Here is a 26,197-nt window from a genome sequence, read left to right on the forward strand (position 1 = left end):
GTTCTGCCCTTGGGGGCTTCCGTGGTGGCTCAGACGGTAAATAATCTGCCTGCAATGCAGGAGACCCAGGTTCGATCCCTGGGTCAGAAAGATCCGCTGGAGATGGGAATGGCAACCCACTCCAGTATTCTCGCCTGGAGAATTCCATGCACAGAGGAACCTGGAGGGCTACATTCCGTAGGGTTGTAAGAGTCGGATACAACTGAGTGACTTTCACTTTCACTTTTTTTTTCTGCCCCTGTGTCTGATTTGCTTTTTCCAAGTTTCTCTTGAGGCACAAGGCTGGAGAGATCCTTGACAGACAGCAATGACCATCTTTAATGGTAAAGGGCACAGATTCTGAGCCAATCTGCCTTTGAATCCTAGCTCTCCCTCTTGCTAATGTGTGACCTTGGGCTAGTTCTTTAAACCTCTGTGCCTCAGTTTCCTCATCTGTGAAATGAGGATAGCAATTCCTGATGATAGGGTTGTTGGGTCTGAATGAGTTCATTTTTTACCATGTCTGGTACATAATTGTGCCACACATGATAGCTATTGTTACCACAGTGATTGTCCCTCCTCTGAGGAAATAGGCACAAGGCTCATTAAAAGCTTTAACAGGGAAGAGGCAAAATGTATACAAAGATAAAAAATATATATACATTTTTACTTAAAAATGTTGCATTTTACCAGAGGTAATTATCAAATCAGCCAAATAATCCCATACCTTTGTTTTTGAAATTTAACTGCAGCAGCTTGAATTTGTTATTATGAATGTATAATCTCCACTTCTCCTGTGGGTGTAAATCACTCCAACCTAATTGACTTTTTCTTTCCAATAATCAGCAAGATTACCTTTTCCTTATTAAACTGGAAAACTTTTCAGGGAATAATGTGAAAATGCTTAACAGGAAGGCTGAACACCAGTAATACTTGAGTTCAGAAAACAACAAAGAACAGCAAGGAAACAACTTTTTACTGGAATCTGAGTTAATAAATAGTGATCAAAGAACAAACGGCAAAGGACTGTGTGAGTTACAACAGAATGAAAATAGAAATGAACCTGGGTTTCCAGTCTGAAACTATTACGCAATATGATTAATGAAGCTAACATCTTACACATTCAAAACTCCTCTACAATTTAAAACAAAACGAACAGCTCGTTCAGAGGATAACTGATGCTTACAGATAAATTTCACAATTTTGCCCCTCAGGGAATAATTTTGTGTATTTTAAAGGTCAAATAAACTGTTTCATCTTGGCAAATATTGCCACATTTTTCTATAAGAAAAATCTGGCTTCTCTCCATATGGTAATTGAAATGACATTTAATCCATATCTTTATAGGTAAAATTTTATTATTGTCAGTACAATAAAGCAAAGCTTCCACTACACTTTGGTTTTACTTAATCTTAACGTGAGCACTACTGAAATTAGTCAAAGTACAAAAATTTTCTGGATGAGCACAATAGTAAAAGGTTAAAAAATCAGAGATATATTTTTATACAGATATAGTATTGGATCTTTCATAAAAATTCATACAAATAGGGAAAAAAGAAAAATATCAGAGTATTAGAATTTGTCCTTGAATCTCCTTTTTTAGTTTTCCTTCCAGTTAAACTGATTTCCTCATCTATTTATTTCTGGACTGAAGCCAGAATCAACATTGTCCGTTTTTCTAATCAAATACCGGAGAAACAATTAGAAAGCCTGAATGCAGATAGAGGAGCCTGGAAGGCAGAGCAACTGGACCTCGCCTAAGCCGTGTCTCTGACTCATTTCTGACTTTAGGCAAGGTATTTAACTTCTCAGCACTTTGACATAATTCTAATAATGCTAGTTTGTTTCATAGGTACGATATTAAAACACAACTCAAAAAACAACTGTTGGCTGTTGAGAAAGATGTTGATTAGATAGATGTCCGCCTCTGCGGCTTGGAAAAGGAGATTAGAATTACATTTTTTTCATTCCTGATACATTTTGAATAAATTAGATGAGAATTTGATGTAAATAAAAAGATTTGCAACTTTAAATACAGAATAGAAAACGAAATGGACCATGTTATAATTTTTACCTCAGAAGTAAAAACTCCAGATATGTCGTTCTTCCTTTCTGTCTTTTGGAAGTCAAACTTACTTGGCTTTTTAAGGCTTTCATTGAGTATACACTCTTGAGATAAATAAAAAAAATACTGTTATATTCCATTAGCAGAAAAAAAGGGGGGTTGGAAATTAGAGGAAAATAACCCAAAGGGAGTCTCTAAGTCTATGTTAAGGGTAATTGTTTAACTGTTTTACATTAATATGAGACCCATTAATATGTGTGAGCACTGCCGTCTGAGAATGCCAACTGATTAAATATGCTTCCTTCAATAACTTTTTCTTCTTTTTAATTTTTCTATCTTGTATCTTTTCATAGTAGCTCACTTAAAACATACCATTTTTGAAATTTTACATGCTAGTAATGTATATTTGTTTGGTGATTGTGTTTTTAAAACTTACATGTTAACTATAAAACTTTATAGCCCTAAAGTTAATATTTTGCCTTTAATTTTAATTTACTATAATTAATTAACTTAAAAATGTTTATTGGGAGGAAATTAGACTTAACACTTTGAACAATTTATATCAAATAATACAGTACATCAAAGGACCACCATTTGAAACTATTTCAATTTTATAATAATTAAAAGTTTTGAGACAGCCCAAAGCAAAAGCATTGTAAAATAAATACAACTAATTGTATAATGAGGATTGAATAATCTGATAGCTTCACCACAAGCCAGATTTGCAAAACAATAATGGTTACTATAATGAATGATGGAGATGAGAATTTCAAAGCAAGTTTCTTATATCTAAATATTTCTTCAATATTGTAGAAGATGGGTGGAGTTACTAATAGAGGCACTAGGGAATTTTAGAGGTCTTAAGATAGTCTCAGGAATTATTCTAAAGATGATAAAGTAATGTAATGACTGTTAAAATATATATAGCATTTTGAAATGCCTTATTGTTTAAAGATCTGCCAGACTAGGGGCTTCTTCCTTTCTCTGAGAAAGATCAGATTTGATTATTTTAATGGCAATGAGTTGGAAATTTCAGGAGAACAAGAGAAACCTGCCAAAGCTTTTCACCGGCCCTTTATTTTCTACAAATCTAATACATTGCAATCTGTATATATGTTAAATAATTTCCCAGTATCTCCCAGAGCACTTTCAACACACACTTTTACTTGAACAAGAGCCAGATTCAGATACAGATTTAAGAACATAATTTTTTTTAATTAAAGTATAATTAATGGTACCTTCAAGTGTATAGTAAAGTGGTACAGTTCCCTGTGACTTCCCAAGTGGTTCAGTGATAATGAATTCACCTGCCAGTGCAGGAGATGCTTGAGGTATGGGTTCAATCTCTGGGTCTGAAAGATACTCTGGAGAAGGAAATGGCAGCCTACTCCCAATATTCTTGCCTGGGAAATTCCATGGACAGAGGAAAGCCTGGCGGGCTACAGTCCATAAGGGCGCAGAGTCAGACATAACTTGGTGACTAAATAGCAACATAGTTCCCTGTGCTATATATTAGGTACTTGTTGTTTACCTATTTTGTATATATTGTGTTGTGTATATGTTAACCCCTAGCTCCTAATGTCCCTGCCCTTTTCCCCGTTGGTAAGCATAAGTGTTCTATGTCTGTGAGTCTGTTTGTTTGGTAAATAAATTCATTTGTGTCATTTTTTTTTAGATTCCACAGAAGTGATATCATATGATATTTTTCTCTCTGTCTGATTTTACTTCAACTTAATGTGATAATCTCCAGGTTTATCTGTGTTGCTGCAAATGACATTATTTCATTCATTTTATGGCTGAGTAATATTCCATTATATATACACAGACACTGCATCTCCTTCATTTGTTCATCTGTCCATGGACATTTAGGTTGCTTTCTAACTATACTTCAATTTTGGGGAAAAAAATAACAATTTTTAAAGCTCTCTTTTTAACCTAATTTATTCATTTCTGAAATAAAATACTTGATCCCACAAATATATAAGAGAATTTGATGAACCAAACAAAAATATAATTTCAACAGATAATATTAAAACAAAGTGAGGATGGCAAAAGTTTTCATAACTTAGTTCCTGACTCCTGAATATTGTATCTGATAGCTGCTGGAAGTGAATTAAAGTAACGAAGATCTGGTTGCTATTATATAAGAAAAATGAGATTACTTTTCCTACTGGAAAGAAAAAGGAAAAACCCCAATCAATAATCCGTTCACTATATTGATTCTTTTAAGTCAGAAAAACAGTATGACTCACATTCACAAATGGTAGTGCATTTTTATACTAAGCTTCTAAGTTAATGTGAATCTCCTTAGTAAAAGTCTGTTTTATTTCTTTAGGCCAATTGTTTTCCCTCTCTGAGCCTTGTTTCCTCAAACGTTGATGACATTTGACCGGATGATCTCACTTCCTTTAATTATATTTTGACCGTGTGTTCTAGCCTCATGGGATAATACTTTCTACTTCTAAAATCTCTTTTATGTGTTTTAAAATAACATTTTCTATTTTTTGTCTTTATTTTCTTTTGCTTGCTTATAATAAAACAATTATTCTTGCTTCTTTTTTTTTGTATGATTATATGTAGAAGACTATTACACGTTAAGAAACCTCCATTATGTGGAGGGTTTTTTTGGTTTGGTTTGGTTTTACTTTTTGCTATTTAAACTTCATGATAAATTTTAAAATTAAATAATAAGTGACCATAAGAGTACAAATGAGATTTTTTTTTAAATAGCAGCAGAACTGTTGTAATTTTGCTCAATAAATATATTTACTACCAACTGAAAATAAGAGTTCAAACTAATAATTTATCATGAGATAGCTATGATAATGGCTTTAGCCCCATTGGTGAAGTGCAAGTCACTCAGTCGTGTCCAGCTCTTTGTGACCCCATAGACTATACAGTCCATCAAATTCTCCAGGCCAGAATATTGGAGTGGGTAGCCTTTCCCTTCTCCAGGGAATGTTCCCAATCCAGGGATCAAACCCAGGTCTCCCACATTGCAGGTGGATTCTTTACCAGCTCAGCTGCCCATTAAGAGCCAAATTTTTAATATTTTAGGTATTAAGTTTTCCATTCTTTTTTCCTTTGGGGATTTTATAAATCCAAGTATCTCTTCTTAAAGTAATTCTTTTTCAGCAGCTTTGTGAACTCTGCGATGTGCTTTTTGTTCTGTTGTTGACATTGCATGCAAAGTGCTTTCTCCTCTCTCTTTCTCCTCCCCCTTGTCAATCCCTGTCTTTTCCAGTTTTCTTTACTCCTTTCCTAGTGGGGTTTTGTGAGAAAGAAAAAAAACTTATGTGTTCAATCCAACCCAAAGTCCCTAACTCCTTCTTAACACATATTTTCAAAATATACTTAGTTCGTTGTTTTCCCCCTGACAAGGATAAGCACAGGGGAGGAAGTATGTCACTGGGAACAGACCAGTTTTATGCCAAGGAAATCACATTTTTCCCCTCTGAGAAAGATTTTCCCTCTTGGGAAACTCTAAACTTATATTGGAGTCACCGCAATTTCAGTGAGATGCTAGGATACAGCAGTTTCCAAGATGTGGCCTTTGCCTTCAAAAACTCTGTCTTAAACAAAATCATGGACAAAGGGAAGCAGTTGGAGAGAGACATGTGAAAAGCCGACCAGATGACAATTCCATCACCTGGCACAGTGCCTGGACCATAGCACGCAAGCGCACACTGTTCCCTGAGTGAATGAATGCTTTATTGGTCTGTAAACATAGTATGAGATCACAGTGGAGGAAGTAATTAATTTTGTCTTGAGAGTTCATCTGGAAAAATTCAGTTTTTATGTTCAACTACATATGGCTTCATGTATACTAAATTTCTGTTGTCTTTCTTTCCATTTTAATATTTATTTTAATTTCTTCCCCCAAATATTGCCTTGATGAGGCAGCTATATTTTATCTTCCCACAGCATGTGAGCCAGTGCTGAGCAGCTAGCTGATGATCAGTTAGCGCTTGCTGGCCCCACCGTTCTCTAGGACTGCTTCTTGTTAGTGCTGCTGTCTCCTCTTCTGCCAGGCTGACCTAATGTTCCTTCACAGGAGCTAAAGGCTTCCTACCTGGAGGGTCCATGACCCCGAACCTGTATTCTGCATGGTCTTCCTTTCTATATACATATATGCCTGTTACACAAAGGGACGCAAGATGCACAGAGGTATAGAGGCCCTGCTCCTTGACCTTCTCCAGTGAAGATCACTCTCACTTCTAAACACGATTATGACTTATCTGTTCCTAAGTCCTGTGCTTTGTGAAGGAACATTAGGTATTCAGCGACTTGACATCTCTGATCTACCCATTTGTAGGATGAGGATAATAGTACTTGCCTTAGAGAATTAGTTGAAGATGAAATAAGATGCTTAGAAAATGCATAGCCCAATACTGAAAATGGATAACCAACAAAAACCCATTGTATATCACGTGGAACTCTCCTCAATGTTATGTGCCAGCCTGGATGGGAGGGGAGTTTAAGGGAGAATGGATATATGTATATGTGTGGCTGAGTCCCTTCACTGTTCACCTGAAACTATCACAACATTGTTAACTGGCTGTATCCCAATGCAAAATATTTTTGGTGTTAAAAAATAAATACATAAAATTAGAAGAAAAAAAAAGTCTTTGGGTCAAATGCATAGCACAATTCTAGGTGTGTAATAAAAACATACATCAGCCAGAAGTAAAATTGTGTGAAGTAAAATTTTATGGTTTATCTAGGAGACTATTACTCTCTGTAATGTGCTGCTGCTGCTGCTAAGTCACTTCAGTCATGTCCGACTCTGTGCGACCCCATAGACGGCAGCCCACCAGACTCCCCCGTCCCTGGGATTCTCCAGGCAAGAACACTGGAGTGGGTTGCCATTTCCTTCTCCAATGCATGAAAGTGAAGTCGCTCAGTCGTGTCCGACTCTTAGAGACCCCATGGACTGCAGCCTTGCAGGCTCCTCTGTCCATGGGATTTTCCAGGCAAGAATACTGGAGTGGGGTGCCATTGCCTCCTCCATCTGTAATGTGCAAATTTCACATATTCTAAAAATTTACATTATATATAGTAATGCTTCCCAAGATGCTCGTGCATGCTACTTGCCCCTGAATTTAAGTAATGCCCCTCTCATTCTGTAGCTGTTTTTTGTTGTTGTTGTTTTGTATGGCCCCACAAGGATTGAAAACTACCTACTTTGTTAAAATAGATTGAAAAAAATGTGTCTATTAAGTCCCTAAATCGTTGCTTCCCAAACTTTGCTGACCATTGGAAAAAGGTGGCAGTCTTTTAAAAATTCTAAGGCCTGACTGCCAGCTTTAGACATTCGACTCAATTCCTGGACATGGAAATGTTTTTAAAGCTCCTCAGATGATCCCAATGGGCAACAAAGTTTAGGACCCACTTTTTTAATTACATAGAAACTCAGAAAGAGATACATGGAAAGGACCTGTGGTCATAGGTTTTATATGAATAAAAATAGGCTGACAAATAAATAATTCAGTTAATGTCAGGTTTTTTTAGCAGCAACCATAGGTATAAATTTTCTTTGAATATTATGCAGATATTTCTGTCCTCTTAGGCTCCTGAGCTTCTAAAATTTATGAGAATTCACAACTGGTTGGCATAGAGAAGTTATTTTGAGGATGAGCAAAATTTTTCATCAAGACTCATGACTTCATGATTGATTTTAAGAATAATCTCAAGAAGTGGTAGAATTAATTTTCCTCTACAACTTTAAAGAGAACTTCGGGTTTTATTTTATCTCATTAGCTGCCTACACATTAAAACATTAAGAAAAGTAATTCATATTACCTATTTGTTGTAACTTTTTTCTTCCTTTTTCTCAAAATAAAAACAGGCTTCCCTGTACAAAATGAGTAACTAATCATTTAGCACTTCTCACATGCCAGGGTATATGGAAAAATTAATATCAAAATGGCACAGTCCTACAAAGTAAGAATTATGAAGTCCATTTTATAGATCAGGAGCATTTTATAGTAAGCTGTGTGAGGTCACACCACTCGGAACTGACCAGCCAAAATATGGAACCAGGTTTTTGTGCTTAAAGAGTCTGTGCCTTTTCCACACTTCAGAGAACCATAGTCTTTCCTCTGTATTTGCAGATTGCTTCAATTCTCTACAAGGTAACAGTGAGCATCCTTCTGTGGGGGGAAGCCTGGGAAAATACAAGAGAATTTCCTTGGCAACTCACAGATTAAACTCAACCTAGAGCTGTGTCTGACCTCCTGGATCACGTTGAGTCAAGCCAGCACTGGTCTCATAAAAAATTCACAATAAGTTAAATTCTCTTTGTTCTTACAGTTCTTCCAGTGGGAAAAAAGGAGAAGATGTTTAGTTTCATCCTTGTCACCACTGCTCTGCTAATAGGCAGGGGAAGCTCGGTAAGCTTATTACAAAAACTATTATATTTTTAATTCCTGCTTTGATCTTAATTTTCTCTTGCCAAAAAAAAAAAAACTCTAGTAACTTCTCACTGAAAAAACTAAGGAGGAAAAATGAAAAAGATTTGTGGAAGCTCTTGCCATGTAATAGGCACTTATTAAGTGCTTTAAAATTTTTTTAGAGTAAAAAATCAGTATTCACACTAAGTCTTTTCGATTTACTGAGGTTATTTGGGTGGTTACATGGTATTAAGAATTTAAAAGCTCTTTCAGATTTACCTTGAGCTTTGTAATATTGGACACTGTCCTTGTAAACCAAACAGGTTATTTGAAAGTAATTGCAATGAACTTATGCCTCCCTCCATGAATGAAAGTGAGAAAACACTCATTTACTCAAAGTTGTAGGAGAAAGAAAATCCCTAATTTTTTTAAAGATCTTTTTTTTCTTTGATGTGGACCATTTTTAAAGTCTTTATTGAATTTGTTACAGTATCACTTCTGTTTTATGTTTTGGCTTTTTTGGCCACCAGGCATGTAGGATCTTAGCTTCCTGACCAGGAGTCAAACCTGCAACCCCTGGTTTAGAAGGTGAGATTCCAGCCATTGTACTCCAGGGAAGCTCCCCCACTAAGTTTTAAATAAGTTTACTAACACTGTATATATAGTCACATAAAAATTGAACATTCTTGCCCTGTAATCCTTTAGTCACTTTAAATTATATTCAGTTCAGTTCAGTTCAGTCACTCAGTCGTGTCCAACTCTTTGCGACCCCATGAATCACAGCACACCAGGCCTCCCTGTCCATCACCAACTCCCAGAGTTCACTCAGACTCACGTCTATCGAGTCAGTGATGCCATCCAGCCATCTCATCCTCTGTCATCTCCTTCTCCTCCTGCCCCCAATCCCTCCCAGCATCAGACTCTTTTCCAGTGAGTCAACTCTTCACATGAGGTGGACAAAGTACTGGAGTTTCAGCTTTAGCATCATTCCTTCCAAAGAAATCCCAGGGCTGATCTCCTTCAGAATGGACTGGTTGGATCTCCTTGCAGTCCATGGGACTCTAAATTGTATAGTTCACTGTATTTAACAGTATCACAACCAATCTTCCACTGTTAGAAAGCAAGGCAGATTTCCATATGCCATAAAATGACTTTGCTGTTCATTTTTTAGACAGGCATGACTGAGGGGGCTAAGCAAATAATTGGTTCAGACAGAATGAATCAAAGAGTGGTGAGGTGAAAGTTACAAAAATACAAAATAGTCCTAGAGATGAACTTCTTTGGTGGTCCAGTGGCTGGGAATCTCCCTGCCAAAACAGGAGACATGATTTCGACCCGTGATCCAGGAACATATCACATGCTGAGAAGCAACTAAGCCCGTGTGCCAGTTACTGAGCCCGTGCTCGAGAGCCCCGGAATAACCACAACTGAAAGCTGTGTGTTGTAGGGCCGGCGCTCTGCAACAAGAGAAGCCGCAAGGAGAAGCCTCCACACCACAACTAGAGAGTAGCCCCTGCTTGCCACGACTAAAGAAAGCCTGCACTCACCAACCGACAAAGACCTAGCACAGCCAAAAGTAAATAAAGAAATGAAAATTTTTAAGAAAGAGAAATAGTCCTAGAGAAACAGCCTGGAGAGAGTTGGTGATTTGGGCCTGGAGATGGGAGAGAGGGGGCCTCTATTGTCATTCTCACTCACTTGCTGTAAGACTTTCAGTTTTGAGGTTGAATTTCTATTTTTGCATTGTAGTCCATAGTGAAAAAACATACCTCTTTCTTTTTCCCAAATAGGATATCTACTGTTCAAACTGCCTAACAGAGTGCCCAGAACACAGTAGGTCCTCCAGTTTATAGAAGAAATATATATAAGGTGCTTTCCTGGTAGCTCAGCTGGTAAAGAATCTGCCTGCAAAGCAGGAGATCTGGGTTCGATCCCTGGGTTGGGAAGATCCCCTGGAGGATTATGGAAGGAGGAATATATATAAGGTAGTAGATAAAGATAGGAACAGGAAGTTATGTGAATATAAATTGAGAAATATACCTGACTCTAATTAAATGCCTATAAAAGGAAATAATGTAAAAGTAGTGTAAAGCACTTACATGTTAAAAATCGTAATTTCTCAGCAAAGCTTTGCATTTATCACAGGAGATCATGACATGAGCTGCAAACAGAGATGTCAGAGTAAAAATGGGAAAGTGGCAAAAATTTGTGTTTTGTAGCTTCTTGGTCTTAGTAGCTCTTCCCAGGAGACCGACCTCTGCAACTCCCCTTCCCAACTCACCGCATTCACTTTATTTCTGGAGGAATCTGCTCAGTCAGATGCCACTTTAGAAAGGAACTGATAAACTCATTCATGTGCGGCATTCTTGGGTTATTTGCCTTTGTTAAAGATAGTAGCTGATTCAACTGAAAAAGTCAGGCTTCTCCATCCTTTTTTTGAAGTCATTAAGGGAAAAACACTATACAAAGTTAAGTGGCTCCAGTCATATTTCTAGCAACAGGTAAATGGGTAAGATCCTCGGGGACAGGAGGAACTGAAGTAGCATCCTTTATAAAGATGGCCATGTGTCATCAGGTTATAAGCATTCAGATATATTTTTAAACATGTTAATACCAAAAGATCATTCAAAAGCCTCGTTTATTTTAGAAAGTGCAACACTAGTCATGCATAAAGCACTTTCCTGTTAAGAAAGCACTCAGGAGAAGACACATTGAGATTGAAAGCAGGGACCTTGAATCTGGATGTGAATCCACTGAGAATTTTTGAGCAAGTTTACTCAAAGATGCACTCTTTCCTATCTCATGGAATTATTATGAGGATCAAATGAAGCAGCGACTCTAAAGCTCTTGGCATGGTCATTCAGATTATAGCATTTTTTAATTCAAAAATTTCTTATTCTGGTAAGCCATAATTCCTTTTTCTTCAAATACATGGTTTTAGGACCTCTAAACACTTCCTGGTTAGAATACTATGCTGAAATGGGAACTGGGAACAAAATTGAACCATAAATTTAGCAACTCATTCCGGGGGGTTATTTTCTGTAAGACGAGATGCACATTACTTTGCAGGCTCTGGAGAACTGCCTCCAGGAGCAGGCGCGGCTCAGAGCCCAAGTGTACCTGCTGGAGACTCGGGTCAAGCAGCAACAAGTCAAGATCGCACAGCTTTTGCATGAGAAGGAAATCCAGCTCCTTGATAAAGGAGAGGAGAATAGTGTCATTGACCTTGGAGGCAAGAGACAATACGCAGGTCAGAATTTATTTTTATTTCTTTTTCCTTAATTAACTTTTTATTGGGGTATAGTTCATTTACATAATCTAATTTTCTTAAGTGTTTCTATAACTTAACACTGGGGCTTCCCTGGTGGTCCAGTGGTTAAGACTCCACCCTTCCAATGCAAGGGGCATGGGTCCCTGGTCAGGGAAATAAAATCCCACATGCTGTGCAGCCTGGCCAAAAAAAAATTTTTTAAGCCCAAGTTTATTAAAAAAAATAATAATAAAGATTTTTAAATAAAAAATAAATTTATGACACAATGGTAAGATAGATAATAAAAAGTGAAAGTCGCTCAGTCGTGTCTGACCCTTCATGGAATTCTCCAGGCTAGAATACTGGAGTAGGTAGCCTTTCCCTTCTCCAGGAGATCTTCCCAACCCAGGGATCGAACCCGGGTCTCCTACATTGCAGGCAGATTCTTTACCAACTGAACTATGAGGGAAGCCCCTAAGATAGATAATAGACATTCTATGTGACTGTTTGGGGCATAACAGCTAAAAAAATTCCAGAAGTCAGTAGATCTGTATTTAATATTCTTCACAGATGTTGTAAGCATGGAGGAGAAGGAGAAATAAACTATGAAATATAAATCCAATTCAATTTTACTTTATTTTTCAGCATACAGGAAAACTACTAGAGAATCTATCAAGAGCAAAAAAAAAAAACACTCAATAAACAAAATATATAATAACAAATTCTAAGAAAATATATAATATATTTAGCATAATATATAATGTATAAAATGTATAAAAATTTGATCACACCAAAGGGTATGTTTTTGGTCTCTTTAAATTTAAAAAAAGGTTAAATATTTATGTATATGATCCATAGAAATAAATTTCTTTTTTCTTATTTATAAGTTACTGTATTATTACTAAATCAATTATTTTCTGAATCCTAATTCATCTCATAGTAGGAAACACCTAATTACACACAACCTGGCAATTTTTGAAAACAATGCACAAATCACATGATTTTTATACAATATAAATGTACTTTTTAAGCTTTTAGGTGCAATTAAATTATGTGCCTTTATTAAAAGATTAGTCTACCAAATTCACACTAATTGTTGACAATCAAAACAGCCTTTTAGCATCATCTGTTCAGCCAACACGACCACTAATTTAACCATGTCCCCTTGTGCAGGAGCCCCCCAGTATTTATGAGACAGTATCTCAAAAGGCAGTATGTGTACTGTTTAAAGTAGAGACTCCAAAGCCTGGGTTCAAAGTCCAGTTGCACATGTTGCTAGAAGTGGCCTTTGAGCAAATTACTTGACCTCTTTGTGCCTCTTATTCCTCATCTGTAAAATGGGAGTGGTAAGGATACCCGTTTCTTTGGTGTAAAGATCAAATAAGTTAATAGATCTAATGAAATGCTTACAAAAGTATTTCTCGTTTGGCTCAACGAATGCCAGCTCTCTACCCACATTATTATATCTTCTCTCCTTTACTTTCAGAGGTGAGAGCCCACCAATCCTCCCCACAGCAACACTGCAACTTCCTCTCTCCTCTAAGTCTCATCTTATGTTGCCTGGGGGTGAGGATGGCATTCCTGGCATTTCCCAGCATGCTCTGTGGCACGTGGCTGAGCTCAGGCTGGCCTTCCTTTGAGTTTAGAATGTGGAGGTACTTAGTGCCTTTGGTTCTCAGTCACCATTCTGGGACAAAAGGAAAAAGTTCATTTGGCAGGCTGGCACGTCCCTTTGTGAAGCTTCAACATTTGTGCTTCCAGCACGACTTGCTTTCTGCTTGAGCAGAGCATATTCACCTCACCCAGTTTAACACAGTGTTTGTCAAACAGAGGGCAGGAAGCCATGGCCTCACTCTAGCATTATGTAAGTATCCAAAAATTCTTTTTTAAACTCCCGTGAACACAGATCTCTTTAACCCTACCCCTCTTCTGCCTATTCTCTAGAGTGGTTGAGTGAGTCAAAACATTTTGAAAATTGTAGTTTGAAAAGTCTAGTTAATATTTTAAACCCTCTATTGCTTGAACTTTCTATCAGAGTAAAATCGCATTTTCCCTAGGCAGGCTCCTTAATATATTTGGTGTAAGAAACTGAGCTAGTGGCATTTTTTTTTCTTTGTTTGGGTTTTGTTTTTGTTTTTTTTTCAGTGGAAATCTTTCCTCTGAATCTTAAGTTGTGTTTGGCATTTTCCTCTGCGAAGATCAAAAACTTCTTAAAAACTTAAACTCGGAGTTGGCATAAAGTAAGAACAAATAGAAAATGTTGGCTGAAAACTCCATATTCACAGAGTTTTCCAGAGGCAAATGTTATAGCTAATTATTTCCATATTTGCTTGGGAAATAGTCTGAAGCTTGTGAGTCTTTACTATTCAGCTGTTTGGTAGATGGTTAAATGTAAGCAAAGTGCTCTTTTCCTAACAAGCTTATACAGAGTGAAGTAAGAAAGAGAAAAATAAATATTGCATATTAACACATACACATGGAATCTAGAGTAATGGTACTGATTAACCTATTTGCAGGGTAGGAAGAGAGATGCAAGAACAGACTTGTGGACACAGCAGGGGAAATAGAGGGTGGGACTAACTGAGAGAGAAGCATTGATACATACCCTCCCATGTGTAAAACAGCCAGTGGGAGGCCACTGTAGCGCACAGGGTGCTCTGTGACAACCTGGGGGTGTGGGGCGGGTGGAAAGGACGCTCAAGAGGGAGGGGATGCATGTGTACTTACGGTTGGCTCACCTTGCTGTACAGCAGAAACCAACACAACATTGTAAAGCAATTATCCTCCAATTAAAAAAAAATGTAAGTGGAAAGAAAAAATCTGCTTACTCTAATGAAAAATGCTGTGCAATGTACTTGACCACAAGATGTAAGCTTCTGAACAACCTTGAACTAATTTTAGATAATCATTTTCACATTGTATTTCTTCTTGTTTAGCTGCAAAACAGGATTTTTAAAAAATAATCCAGGATGTGGAAAAGAGCACAGGGGCTTCTGAATCTCAAAAATAAATACATGATTAAGGCCTAACTCATTATAAAAATGGACATCTCACCAAAGCAGTAGTGTATGATGGGTCTCAAACTGATGAAGGTTTTAGAAAATGACTAAGGTTCTTTATTTTTGTTTATCCGCTGTTTCCTATTGCCTGTTCAATCTATTTAATGTGGGATATATTTTATTTGTAACAAAATTATAGACAATTTGGCATCAGAACAATGAAAATGAAGAAAAAACTTAATATGCTAAAAGAATGAAATTGTCAATCAGGGCAAGAAAATTTTTATTAGGTACAGTTCAGTTCAGTTCAGTTCAGTCGCTCAGTCGTGTCCGATTCTTTGCGACCCCATGAATTGCAGCACGCCAGGCCTCCCTGTCCATCACCAACTCCCAGAGTTCACTCAGATTCACATCCATTGAGTCAGTGATGCCATCCAGCCATCTCATCCTCTGTCGTCCCCTTCTCCTCCTGCCCCCAATCCCTCCCAACATCAAAGTCTTTTGCAATGAGTCAACTCTTCACATGAGGCAGCCAAAGTACTGGATTTTCGGCTTTGAACATAAAACATTACATTAGTTTCTGGTATATAATATAATGACATGATGTTTGTATATATTGTGAAACGATCACTATGCTAAGTCCAGTTAGCATCCATCACCATTTATAGTTACAGAATTGTAGAAAGTATTTTTTTTTAAAGGAGGAAATGAACAAAATGATAAGAGTAAAATTTGAAAGTTAGTGATGTTAAATTATAGTATTTTTATTCAAAAGTCTGTGATTGGGTATCCTTGAAACTATCTCTTTACAGTGGCCATTAATTCAACTACCCTAAAACAGAGCTGCCTGGGCATCTAAACAATAGCGAGTTCGTGTCTGCCATATGAGCTTCCGCAGTGGCTCAGTGGTAAAGAATCCACCTGCAATGCAGGAGGATTGTGGGAAACAATCCATCTGCAATGCAGAGACCAAGTTGATCCCTGGGTTGGGAAGATCCCCTGGAAGAGGGCATGGCAACCCACTCCAGTATTCTTGCCTGGGAGAATCCCATGGACAGGGGAGCCTGGTGGGCAACAGTCCATCGGATCCCACAGAGCTGGACATGACTGAAGTGATCTAGGACACACATATCAGTTGTATTCTCTAATTCAGCCCAGATCATCCTAGATGAGACCAATGGTTATTAATTTATCCCACCCTCATGTGATTTACAGAGAAGGCAATGGCAACCCACTCCAGTACTCTTGCCTGGAAAATCCCATGGACAGAGGAGCCTGGTAGGCTGCAGTCCATAGGGTCGCTAAGAGTCGGACACAACTGAGTGACTTCACTTTCACTTTTCACTTTCATGCATTGGAGAAGAACATGGCAACCCACTCCAGTGTTCTTGCCTGGAGAATCCCAGGGATGGGGGAGCCTGGTGGGCTGCCTTCTATGGGGTCGCACAGAGTCGGAAATGACTGAAGTGACTTAGCAGCAGCAGCAGCACGTGATTTAAGAAACAGATATTACTTTTTGGTGACAAATTGGTAGCTTCAGTGGTCAAAGAAATATCAGCACAGAGAAGACCGCAGGGATGAAATAATAGGAACTTGCAGTTTTTAGCAAAAACATCTAAGAATGCATGGACTCTTAGAAATTTCAGTGGGTGAGTAAAAACTCTGGTGAGACTGGGAGGTTATAAGAATCTAACAAGATTACTATTTTGAGTTCATTTCCAGATGTTCAGAATGATTTATAATGCTGTAAATCAAGATAATCTGTATTCAATTGTTTGGTATTATATTTCTACTTTCATTTTAGTGTCATGAGAGAAAAAAGTTCTGTCCTGTCTGATAAAGATATGTTTCACTTAAATATACTGTAATTACCTAAAACGTAATTTCAGACTCTTCTTAAAAAATCAGAAATGAGAAACCATATACCTATTTCACTATTTTATTTTTTCCATGATCATATCAAGAAGTCAGATGATAATTATATCATCTAGAAAAAAAGAACTTCCAGTAGCCACTGGAAGATGTACAAGATTCAGTTTTACACAGCTGATTATCTACATCATGTATTTATCTGTCTCCATTAGTATTGAGTAATCTCATTCAGAGGCTCCCTTTAAAAAAAAAAAAAGACACATGACAAATATTACATTACTTTGTTTTCCAAACAGATTGTTCAGAGATTTTCAATGACGGGTACAAGCAGAGTGGATTTTATAAAATCAAACCTCTCCAGAGCCCAGCAGAATTCTCTGTTTATTGTGACATGTCTGAAGGAGGAGGATGGACTGTAATTCAGAGACGATCTGATGGCAGTGAAAACTTTAACAGGTGTGCTAATTGTGATATAAGGATTTATTTGGAGTAGGAAATACGAGGTTTACAAAAGTTAAGCCTCTTTATTATACCTGAAGTGCATTAGAACTTCATTCTTTCTGAATAAAAGTACATTAGCTAATCAAGAAGATATTGTGGGTAGGGGTAGAAGTGTGCACCTTGGGTACTGCAAAGGTCTATTTGGATTTTGCTAAAGTCAGCTTTCACTTTCATTTTTTAGAGACTGGAGTGACTATGAAAATGGCTTTGGAAATTTTGTCCAAAAAAATGGTGAATATTGGTTGGGTAATAGAAATCTTCACTTATTGACCACACAAGGTAAGGTTTACCTTATACCAAATTCACTGGAAATACAAAAAAGGGAACACAACTGTTTTTCACTAAATCCTAGACAATAGAACTAATTCAGTAACTACTATGATTTGCAGATGGCCAATAATCCCTTTTGGGAAATAATCTCCTTTGTAAAAGGTGGCTGCTTAGACCTAGGTTGTGGGAGAGATATTTCTCACATGCATTTTTTCTGTTTCTGGGAAGGAAATCTACTGTCATAATCATTCTTTTAAATGACTTATATGACTCAAAACTTGTATGTATAACAAGCCACTTACGAATTTAGTGACTTATAACAACAGCTCTTTATTATTTCTCACAAATATACAGGGCAACTGGGTGGTTTTGCTCATTAGGGCTGGGCTCTGCTGATCTCGCTGGGCTTGTTCATGAGCTGGTGATCAACTTCCTCATCAGTGGGAGGCTGGCTGTCCAGCTCACTCCACGTGGTCCGTCATCTTCCAGCTGGCTAGCCTGGACTTGTTCTTGAAGCAGAAGCAGAGTTCTAAGAAAGAGAATGAAAGCACATAACTTACTTGAGACCTAGACTCAGCAATGGCACACAGTCACTTACACTGCCTTCCGTTTTGGTGAAAGCAAGTCACAGGACCAGCTCAGATGTAAGGAAAAAGGAAAGAGGCTTAATGGGAGGACTTACAAAGTCCCATTGCAAAGGGAAAGGTGAAGAATTGAGGAATTATGGCTGTTTTTGGAATCAAATACCATAAAATATAAATGTTCTTATTCCCATCCTCCTCCAAATCTTAATTTGAAAAACTTGCAAGAGATTTCAACCTACCACCTAGATTTTACATTAACATCTTAATCCTGTAACTTTTCATCTATCCATCCATCGATCCATTTTTTTTACATTTCCAAGTATATTACAGACATCTGTATCATTCCCTCTATCTGCTTCTGCATGGATGTCTTTAACCAGAGTTAGACATTTGTTTAAAGTATCACTAGCTTAATATTTTTCAAGCTTCCCCTTTCCATGTTCTTTTGCTCCAATCCTTTATCTTCCTTATCTCACTTTCTACCTGAGATTGTAGTCAGTTCCACTCAAACCTGACTCTTAATGTTTCATAAAAAGCAATTGTATTGCTCGAGAAAGCATGTTAAATCACACTGGCAAGGCACTAATTGTAAGAGCAAGGTTTATTCATTCCAAACAAGTTAAGGAAAGTGATTTGTGTGTCTATATTCATAATAGTATCATTATAATTATAGAGATCTTGGAAACACCCCAGAATAGTAACTTAGGATGGATAATCCTAGAAATCTAAAGCTCTCTTTGTACGTTCTTCTTATGATCAGTGTTCTCTAAATTTCAAAGTATTTATTATCCTACCTGTGTTTTATGATAGATATATAACATTTATCATACCAATTTCTGTTTCTTTTACATACTAATATGCATCTGGTTTGTCATTGAAACAATGAAAACCCCAAGAAGTAACCCTTGGATCCTTCTAAACATACAGAATTCAAACTTATTAATTAATAATAGTGAAGGACAGAGAAACTTGGTGTGCTGCAGTCCATGGGGTGGCAAAGAGTCAGACATGACTGAACAACTAAACAACAACAAATATTATTAATTAATTATTTAAAAAATAAAATATTATTTTTCAAATTATTATTAAGTATTTATTTGTCCAGATGCACTTTGGCAACATATCTGCTTCACATTTTCACTGGTGTTTCAGGCTGGCTACTCTCATGGTAGCAAAAATGTATTTATGAGTTCAACTGCATAGAACATCATCCCAAGGAAAAAGAGTGACTTTCTCCCTACATTTCTTTTCTTTCCTTAAAAAAAAAAAATTGTGGCTGTACCACAATATCCCCCATGTGCAGCATGAGGGATCTTAGTTCCCAGACCAGGGATAGAACTCATGCCCTGTGTAGTGAAAGCGCAGAATCTTAACCACTAGACTGCCAGAGAAGTCCCCCTACATTTCTTAATTATGAGAGCATTTAAAGCTAAGGAGTTGCCTCTTTAAAATAGCTTTATCCCCACTATATAAATTTTGGCTGGAAGTGTTTGCAATAAAGCTAATTTAGAAATGATCCAAAATTGAATTTTTATTTACTCATTGACTAAAGAGATATTTAGATGGTTACCTAAAAGTCTAAACCTCTTCTATAATGCAAAGTACTTTTTAGGAGCCTTGATTTAGCCTTTATTTCTGCTCTAGTCCACTTCACAGTCTTAGCTCACATAACATTTACTACCTTTTGATCAGATTAAAGTGGCCTCTTCCTTGAAATCCCACTTTAGAGAGCTCCGTGAGTCAAAGACTCTGTGGGGCCAGAGTCTCCTAGACTCACTCTGACGATATAGAGTCCAGCATTCGCTATTGAAGAAGCCTTGACTTTGTCTCCAGGACCTATTCATGCCTCTTCTTCATCTGTCCCCCGTAGGAAAATTGTACATCTGGTGTGTGCACCCCTAAGTCTGAGGGGAAGTGAAGAAACAGCTTTTATTTTGGATGTCAACAGAGCTTGGTGTGCAGTCTGGAATGTCCATAAGTGTGGGCAAGGCCCTTTGCTCTGTGTGATGGAGACTGGGGTGGGACAAGAGACCAAGCTGACTGTGTGCCAGGTCTGCATGACCTGCTGCTATGTTCCAGCTTGGAACTGGGAGGAGGCTAAGACTCTGAGTTCAGACCTGATCTTACTGGTCATTGTGAAATTTTATTTATCAAAGTAGAACGATTGAATACAAATATATTATCTGACTGTCAGTTTGATTTATAACTTTCTATGTTCCTAACAATAGTTCTGTTTCTGAAAGAGTAGTCTTTGTTATTTGCAAATGATGAGACAGTGAAGAAAATCTGGTCACTTGATGGCATCAACTATTTCAGTCATTCTTTAATGTTGAAGATCAGCATCCTTACCAAAAGTAAGAAAAAGAAGTCAGCTTTTAAACTTCATAAAACTTCTGTTTATTCACTGTTAGATTTCTTAATTTATGTACTGAAAAATGACTTGCTTTCTGTTCTTCTTTGCCAAGTGAATTACACTGGCTCTTATCTCTGATAGATCTAGTAGGAATGTTCTACCTTTAATATTACAGTCCTAACTTTTCCCAAGTAAAATACACAGTAAAACATGCATGTTGTAAATACAGTGGAGTCACAGTTTATTCTTCGAAAGCTGACTCATGGTAGAAGGAAATGGTCTAAGTAAAAGAGAGCCACAAACTGTTTTTAAGCCTCAGTAAGTAAATGTCTCTGAGTGAACTCCGGGAGTTGGTGATGGACAGGGAGGCCTGGCATGCTGCGATTCATGGGGTCACAGAGTCAGACACGACTGAGCGACTGAACTGAACTGAAGTAAATGTCATCTCATACATTAAAAAAAAAACACCTACAATTTCTTTTTTTTCCCTTTCCTAGGAGATTACACGTTAAAAATTGACCTTGCAGATTTTGAGAAAAATAGCCGTTATGCTCAATATAAAAATTTCAAAGTTGGAGATGAAAAGGTACTAACATTTTCAAATACATATTGCCACAAATTAATGTGTAAAACATACAATATAAAACCCAAAGTCAGGGGAAACAAAAATCTGCAATAGAGCCTGATCTTTTATTTATTAAATAAGCCTGTTTTTAAAATAGTAATAGAGAAACCAGGCGGGCTGCTCTCCATGGGGTCACAAGGAGTCAGACACTACTGAGTGACTGACCACACACATACACACACACAAAATAGTAACAACTGATCACGGAAATCGCCTCTTTTTCTTCAGAATTCCTATGATTTACATATTGGGGAATATTCTGGAACCGCTGGAGACTCCCTTACTGGAAATTTTCATCCTGAAGTGCAATGGTGGGCCAGTCACCAAAGAATGAAATTCAGCACGTGGGACAGAGATAACGACAACTATGAAGGGAACTGTGCGAAAGAGGATCAGTCTGGCTGGTGGTTTAACAGGTTTGATGTTTCATAAACACAGTTGCAATTGCATTGATGATATCTGACTGCTGCTGCTGCTGCTATGTCGCTTCAGTCGTGTCCGACTCTGTGTGACCCCATAGATGGCAGCCCACCAGGCTCCCCCGTCCCTGGGATTCTCCAGGCAAGAACACTGGAGTGAGTTGCCATTTCCTTCTCCAATGCGTGAAAGTGAAAAGTGAAAGGGAAGTTGCTTAGTCGTGTCCGACTCTTAGCGACCCCATGGACTGCAGCCCACCAGGCTCCTCCATCCATGGGATTTTCCAGGCAAGAGTACTGGAGTGGGTTGCCATTGCTCTCTCCAGATATCTGACTGGTGGGCATTAATTATAACGTATGCAGAAGTGTTGGTCTGCTTTGTAATACTGGTGTTATTAAGTAATCATCCTTATTAGAATCTTTCAGTAATGAAGTAGCTTTAAGGATGTGTTCATTGTGTACCTTAGTCAAGCCTGAAAGATACATCATAGAGAAAAATCAAATTACTGCTTTTATAAAGATTGTTTGCAAATGGAGTTATAGGTGAATTATCATAAACAGTGGGTCACAAATTGACGCAAAGAAATACAGAGCATTTTTGACATTCTAATAACCAGGTAGCTCTTCACCTTCTCCTACCATGTTATTGTAAATTTTTCTGTGTAATACTATTTTACATTTCCTGTGACTTTTTCAAAATCATTCACCCAAGCTCCTCTCAATGCATAAATTTCCTCTAACATTCCTGAAACCTAGTTCCGTCTTCTGGTTGAATACTCCAATGTTACTTTATCAGCAAATTCATTCCATTTTTGATTGTACTAAATCAATTTTTCTTTTTTTAATCTTTTTTTGTGTATTAAAATTTTTTGGAGGGTGCTGCACTGCGGGGCCTGTAGGATCTTAGTTCCCTGACCAGGGATTGAGCCCAGGCCCCCAGCACTGGAAGCACAGAGTTTTAACCACTAGACCACCAGGGAAGTCCACTCTGTCAGCTTTTCTTCACTTTCTTGTACTAACCTGAAATCTTGCTTCTTATTACTTTGTCAGTTTTTTTTCCTCAGTAGTTACAGAGTAACTGTATTCTTTTTCAACATAACTCTTCAGGTGCTGGATAAGAAAATATTTACTGTGCTCCTTGACCTTTTCTCTTCTGTAGGCTAGGTATTCCTCATTCCTTTAACTATTCTTCACCCAGGATGATTTCCAGACAGTACCCTTTGTTGTCATCACAAAGTTAAGGCAGGAATGGAAAAATTCAGTCTTCCTTAAAAATAACCTGATAAGCCCACTATGTCTACAAAGCAGTTGTGTTCAACTGTTACGGCATACATGCGCTTTTTATTTTTTTCTTTAGTACATGGCCTTTGAACATCTCCTTTTGCCTTTAGAAGACAAAATATCTGGACACTTAAACATTCCATTACAGAATCCTTCGTGAGTATGTCTGGAGTGCTGAGTTTTCCATGTAATTGAGGACGAATCATTTGAATTCCACAATCTAAATTTTAACATTTTTTCATTACGTAAATACTTTTTAAGACATAAAGAATCCTCTGTCTTATTAAGTGGAGGTATATCAGACAGAGGTCTATTTTCCATAAAATCATGAGAATCCTCCTTGTGAACATCTTGAGTTATTGTGATGTGCTGATTTTAGAGTCATAGATTCTATGGAGGTACAGTTAGCTGTATATAGTGTGGAATATCAAGTTGAATCTAAGTAGTTGTATAAACACTATTTTATCTGGATTTTGCTTTTTTCAAAGTTTGAGTCCATTTAAATTTTGGTCATTTGTAAAGGAAGTAGAACATACACAGCAGTGAGAGGGGAGAGAAAACCAAAGTTTTCTTTCCTACTTAACAAATCAAACAAAGGTGGTGACAATCTTTTTCCCTTATGGTTTTCTTGTTCTCTTTAAAACCACAATTATCACCTTCTCTTTATCCTCCTTTTTCTTCCCCTTTCCTTCTAAGTTAGCATTATGTAAGAATTATCAACATTATATAGAACTTGTATATAATTCACAAAGTCTCACGGAACCTTTGCTGCTGCTACTGCTGCTAAGTTGCTTCGGTCGTGTCCGACTCTGTGCAACCCCATAGACGGCAGCCCACCAGGTTCCCCCGTCCCTGGGATTCTCCAGGCAAGAACACTGGGGTGTGTTGCCATTTCCTTTTCCAGTGCGTGAAAGTGAAAAGTGAAAGGGAAGTCGCTCAGTCGTGTCTGACTCTTTGTGACCCCATGGACTGCAGCCTACCAGGTTCCTCCATCCATGGGATTTTCTAGGCAAGAGTACTGGAGTGGGGTGCCATCGCCTTCTCCGAAGCACCCCTTAATATAACAGAATTCCATACATGGAAATAACAACCATGTTGGTTAATATTAGCAGGAGATCAATACTAAGTACCCACCCAATGAAATGATAAGTGGCACACAGTTCAATGTGGAATAATAAATGATTTACTTGACTTTAAAGATAGGAGTTCAGGGAAGACAAAGAAAGGCAATTCAGTTGCTGGAGCCACCCAAGGAAACTCCATTATCCTTGGAGTCAAAGGAGATTGTGCGGATGGAAAGTCAGAAAAGCTGAAGAGAAAGCCAATTGTTCCAGCAGCTCGGTGCTACTTCTTCCACGCCTGCTTCTGCTGTGGTTTAACGCCATCATCCTCTTGCTCCTTATTCTTGTTTTGTTCTTATTTTTTCCCTGTCCCATAGTTCTTCCAATTTACATAGAATCTTGGCATTTCTAAGTTTTACCCACCTACTAGGCATTCCTTCTCATCACAGCAAACCAATCACTGAGTGTTGATGTCTTCTCTTCTTTACCAGTGTAGCATCTCATGTGTGTGCAGGAGGCAACTTCTTCACCAAGGGAGCCCCAACCATCTCCCAACCTAGCCTTAAGTCTAGGCTGTTCTAGAACCCGAAACATGCTAGGAAAAGTGGTCTTAGAATTGCTATGTTGACCAGAGTCAGCTTCCTAACAGGATTCAAATCACAGAATAAATAGAAAAATATTAATATATGTAGTAGATATCTCTAGGAAGATAGAATATGTCAAAATATGTATTTGGGAGGCTCAATCTAGAGTATTTTCTCTTTTGACATTACTTTCCATGCAGTTTTAAAAACATAACAGGCTCTTAACACTTACAGGTTTAGCATACATGGTTTTGATTAGTTACATCAATTTAAATTAGGAGGACTGTGGGGACAATTAGCAGGAAAGAATTACGAAGGCTGGTAAGTGAAGCTGGTCAACCACTCAATATTGATGGGTAAATTATATGCTTACTTCGACTCAGTAATTCAGGCACTTTCCATAGATTTTCAGAACTATTCTTTTGAATGTTCTTCTATGTCCCAGTGTCTGAAATCTTTTCATTGGTTGTAGCAATAAAGAAATATATAGTTTAATAACAGTACCCAGAAAATTATCACTTACTCTTTGTTTAGCCATATTAGGAGCAAAATTTACAGATCCCAAAGAGAAAGGAGGACATTTTAAAATTCATAATACCATAACCAGTGTATCTCTGTTGAAACAATATAGGTAAAAATAATAAACTCCGCAGTTAAGACAGATGATCATTAGTTGTTGACTGGAAAACTTTAAATCATGGTTTGGGTTTTGTTTCTTTACCCCCTTTTGAGGTTAAAGTAATTGATATACTGGTGACTCAAGAGGGAGGAAGGGAATTGAAATTATGAAAGCTAAGTCTTGGCAGCAGATGGATGAACATTTTAAGTGTAAATTATACAGGGAAGCTGGCAAATGGAGCAGCGCGCCACACCCATACCACTCTGGCTAAGGCTCAGGCTTACCAGCTCATGCTTTTCTTTGCTTGTTTTTCTTTCTTCCTTCCTGCCTGCCTCTCTCTCGCCCTCTCTCATTTCCTTCCTTTCTTTCTCATTTAAAGTCTATTAAGAACAGAGCTACTTTTTTTTTTTTTTAATCAATATAAGTGGGACTTCCATGTGGTCCAGAGGCTAAGACTTTGCACTCCCGATGCAGGGGGTCCTGGGTTTGGTCTCTGGCCAGGGAACTAGATCCCACATGCTGCAACTAAGAGTTTGCATTGCTGCAATGAAAATCAAAGATTCTGCATGTTGCAACTAAGATCAGGCGCAGCCAGATATAAATAAATAAATACTCTATAAGTGGCCTGGGTTTTATCCTGAGAGTTGTTATGGTACTAAAACCCACCAGTTTAAAAAACTCATGTTGTAGAAATCTCTTGGCTTTTGGAAACTGCTAAATATTCTCTTATCCAAAAACAGCACAGGAAATTCCCTGGCAGTCCAGTGGTTAGGACTCTGTGCAATCACTCCCAAGGGCCTGGGTTCAGTCCCTGGTCGGGGAATTAAAATCCCATAAGCCACAAGGGATAGCAAAAAAGAAAAAGAAAAAATGGCAGGATTCATAGTTAAAATGTTTTCAGCCATTTGTTCACAAAATAAGGGTTTCAAAGGTTATCTTTCTAGTCTGATTGCTTTGTGTTTATTTTTCCTTCCACTAGGTGTCACTCTGCAAACCTGAATGGTTTATACCACAAGGGTCCCTACACCGCTAAAACGGACAATGGGATTGTCTGGCACACCTGGCATGGATGGTGGTATTCCTTGAAATCTGTGGTTATGAAAATTAGGCCAAATGATTTCATTCCAAATATTGTTTAATTGTCCCTGCTGGGGTTTCATTTCTGCAGTTTATCTTGGTTTAAGTGATTTGAAAAATGTAGCAAATCTGAACATTCACATGTATGATGATGGCAATTATTATGTGCACTACTTTTCATTCTTACTTTTCTTACTTAAGGAACTTTCCATACAGCAAATACATGATACTCACCAAATAAATGTAGATTATGTTAATATCTATTGAAT

At 37.7% G+C, this 26,197-nt stretch overlaps 1 protein-coding gene across 1 annotated transcript; it reads left to right on the forward strand.

Moving 5' to 3' along the window:
- Positions 1-1,700: 1,700 nt before the first annotated feature.
- Positions 1,701-26,079, forward strand: FGL1 (fibrinogen like 1). The gene is made up of 8 exons (XM_052661508.1): positions 1,701-1,775; positions 8,357-8,436; positions 11,506-11,686; positions 16,854-17,013; positions 17,240-17,337; positions 20,763-20,851; positions 21,119-21,306; positions 25,831-26,079. The coding sequence occupies exons 2-8, from the start codon at positions 8,383-8,385 to the stop codon at positions 25,988-25,990; spliced, it is 930 nt and encodes a 309-aa protein (XP_052517468.1). The 5' UTR covers positions 1,701-1,775; positions 8,357-8,382; the 3' UTR covers positions 25,991-26,079.
- The last annotated feature ends 118 nt before the right edge of the window (positions 26,080-26,197 follow it).

Source organism: Budorcas taxicolor, chromosome 24, assembly GCF_023091745.1.
Source record: "Budorcas taxicolor isolate Tak-1 chromosome 24, Takin1.1, whole genome shotgun sequence".
Taxonomy (NCBI): Eukaryota; Metazoa; Chordata; class Mammalia; order Artiodactyla; family Bovidae; genus Budorcas; species Budorcas taxicolor.